Genomic DNA, 3140 nt, shown 5'->3' with positions numbered 1-3140 from the left:
GTTGCATGTTTATAAGCCAGTAAGTCAGAGCTTCTCGTGCTTCCACATGCCAATTAATGTTTGGTGGACCCTCAAATTTCGTTGACAGAGAATATATTAATTTCCTAGGAATTCACCATATACCTAATCTTCTGCAGCGAATCCACCAAGAATTCTCAGAGTAGGCTCATCCTGCCTTCCATTAGAATCCATTGTGCGCCCACAGAAGACAAGGTGGTGCAATCCTGGGAGGCCAGCGGACTGGTGGACAGTTTGGAGTTCAAATTGCTCCTTGGTCAACTTCCACTCCCAACAATAGAAATAAAATAATTCAAGTTAGAAAATTCCAAAGTCGGCCGTTATTTGGAGCTTGAGAATCTTAAGCACAAAGATAATGCGATGCCATCAAAGTTTAGCAAATATTTTTTTGCGTCCACTACATAGAGATTGGCCGGCCTGCCGTCCTCCCAGCTACTTATATAACTCTTTTATATATTTAATTTTTGCCACTTCTTGGCTTTTTTTTTTTTTTTTTGGAGTGTCTCTATTCTTCCAGTGCCTGTTTCACACGTAATTCCTGTATGATTGTCTCCAAAACAAACTTGGTTTCATCTGGCAATTGATATCTCCCCGCAAACCTTTGCAGACCCTCCACGGCAGTCTTTTCATCACCACCTAATATTCTGTAAAGCAATATTAAAAAAATAAAAGAAATGTAAGCACGATGTGCTTTAGGGTTGGAGAATTTATCTTATTCTAAAAATTTCAAAACTTTGAATCTTGAATGAAATTAATAGAGCATATGCTTTGTAATTCAACTATGACATCTATTCCGCCATGTTGTTGTTCCTCATCTGTGAAACTTATCTTCCAGAGACTAAAGCTCTCCCTCCAATTAAGCTTGTGTAAGATTATTCCTTTAGACTTCACCAAAGTCCGATACTGAAAGGACACTATGCCCTGTATAGGACTATTTATCACCCATTATTGTTTTTTCACCAACTTGTCCATGCTAATCATAGAGAGATGAAGGGTCATAGAAAGTGCATCATCCCAGACATGTTCCAAGTATTAAACGTTAAAAAAAAGACTTATTCAAGCTCCTACTGTCTATTTCTCGGGAAATTATGCATTGAACTGATCTTCGACTAAATCCACAAATTACTATCTTTATACCAATCCGTATTTGTGAACACTAGAATTGACTACTAAGAAAAAGGAGTTCATCGAGCATTTGACCTGCAGGCACGAACCGAACTTTCGACATATCTTCTTTGTGCTGTCTTATATATTCTATCTTAATCCAAGAAAACAAATCAAGATTCAACTTTAGATTAAAATGATCGAGATCATATTGTACTGCTGGACTGTAAGATGGGCCGCATGCTTTCACTGCATGGATTAGAAAGAATAATTGAGATAGCTGAACATACCCGTTTAGCTTGCAAGCGAGGTGGGAGTCAGCGAGCTGCTCGGCACTGCGGAGGCTGAGGCACTCACAGAGGCGGATGTGGGACCTCTGCAAGTAGTACTTCTGGTGGTGACTCTCCGCCAGATAGAAGCCAGAGATGTTGATGGAGTGGCAAGGCAATATTTTGGTTACTATCCTCCTGTTCAGTTTCATCTGCTGTTTGACCTTTGATTGTTGTGCTTGCTTCTTCTCCTCCTCATCCTCGTAAAAGATCGCTGATCGGTAGTGTGTGTGAACTCCAAACTTCTGTCAAATAAAACAAAGCTATTTTTCATGCACCATCCTAAATGAACACTGTATAAAGTATTTTATGGAAACAAAGTAAGATGGTTATCAGATTTTTCTGGAGTAAAAATGGTTACCAGATATTCCTTCTTCGTTGGATCATGGCTTGCCCAGAAGACCTTGCACAGAGTTTTGTAAGAAGTATTCCTCGTGTCATATATCACCTTTACAGCCTCGGTGTGTCCTGTTGATCCTTCTGATGATACCTGTAAAATTTCTCCACATTATAAGATCATAAATCATGACCATCTTTCGTTCCAGTAACTAGGCTTCTAATTAAGAAGTCAAAAGGAAACAACAATGACCTCTTTGTAACTAGGCTTTACAAGGTTTCCTCCATAGTAGCCCACAGCTGTTCTTACAACACCATCAACGCGCCCGAATGCAGTCTCCAGTTCCCAGAAGCTACCTATGATCCTCACATATCTCAATCAAAGCTAAGACCTATAGGAGAAAAAAAAGAGATGACAAAACAAAACAGAAACTCACCTGCAGCAAAAATGGCCTCTTTGAGGAATTCCTGTGGTGGAAGGTCATTCGAAATCATCTCTGGCCTGAAGGGAAAATCATCATAAATTGGGGTATTAGATTTGGGAAGAAGTTTATACATCATCATTTTTTCCTAGAAAATAAAAGGCTAAGAAAAGGTCTTTTTTTTTGGGCACAAGGCTAATAAAAGGTTTGAAAGGATGCTGAAAAGTAGAGAAATGAAGCTTCTGAGCGCTAAAAACTCTCTGATGCCACATATATAGGCCTGATGGTTTGATAGCAGCGAACCGGTATATTCTGGTTCTTGGTCTTTCCAAAACCACTGCCTGAGCTGCGAAATCGGGACCCACGCGTTCCACTAATAGGAAATGGAGACAGCAAGTGGATTCCGTGATTGACGGTGCCGGAAGTTTGGCACTTGTTCAGATTATGATAAGCGTCCACACAGGGGAAAAGGATGGGGAAATTGGATCCACATCCACTAGTACATGGCATAATTCTGAAGCATCGAGGAAAACGAACAGAAGGAGCTATGTTTCGGCTTCATGGAGCTGTCTATTGAAGGCTATAATGGTTCTGTCGACAAAAAAAGAATCTTGTATGAATTCTAATACCATATGAATTGGGATAGCAACAATGGGAACACAATGACCTGTAACCTGGTCTGGTCTTTCGAAATTTGTACCTCTTTCTTTTTTTCTTTAGTTTTTTTCTTGCTTATTTGTTCTTATTTCATTTCTAATAAAATGTGTGGTGGTCTTTTCCACCATTTGTTCGGAAGAAAACAAAGAGCTATAGTCCCACATAGATCTTCATGCACCATGTGGCAAGTGCAGAATAGGTGCAGTGTAATGGGTTTGTTTGTGATACTTAGGGGTTCATGGAATTGGGCTAAGAAGCATCATATCACGTTTTT

At 39.7% G+C, this 3140-nt stretch overlaps 1 protein-coding gene across 1 annotated transcript; it reads right to left on the bottom strand.

Moving 5' to 3' along the window:
• Positions 1-479: 479 nt before the first annotated feature.
• LOC103723278 (peptide methionine sulfoxide reductase-like) lies at positions 480-2463 on the bottom strand. The gene is made up of 5 exons (XM_008814156.4): positions 2225-2463; positions 2041-2144; positions 1813-1941; positions 1413-1696; positions 480-662 (listed from the first exon to the last, which is right to left on the bottom strand). The coding sequence occupies exons 1-5, from the start codon at positions 2349-2351 to the stop codon at positions 524-526; spliced, it is 783 nt and encodes a 260-aa protein (XP_008812378.1). The 5' UTR covers positions 2352-2463; the 3' UTR covers positions 480-523.
• Between the last annotated feature and the right edge of the window lie 677 nt (positions 2464-3140).

Source organism: Phoenix dactylifera, chromosome 8 (genome assembly GCF_009389715.1).
Source record: "Phoenix dactylifera cultivar Barhee BC4 chromosome 8, palm_55x_up_171113_PBpolish2nd_filt_p, whole genome shotgun sequence".
Classification (NCBI taxonomy): domain Eukaryota; kingdom Viridiplantae; phylum Streptophyta; class Magnoliopsida; order Arecales; family Arecaceae; genus Phoenix; species Phoenix dactylifera.
Note: the sequence above shows the minus strand (reverse complement) of the source record. Positions and strands in the feature narration are given on the sequence as shown.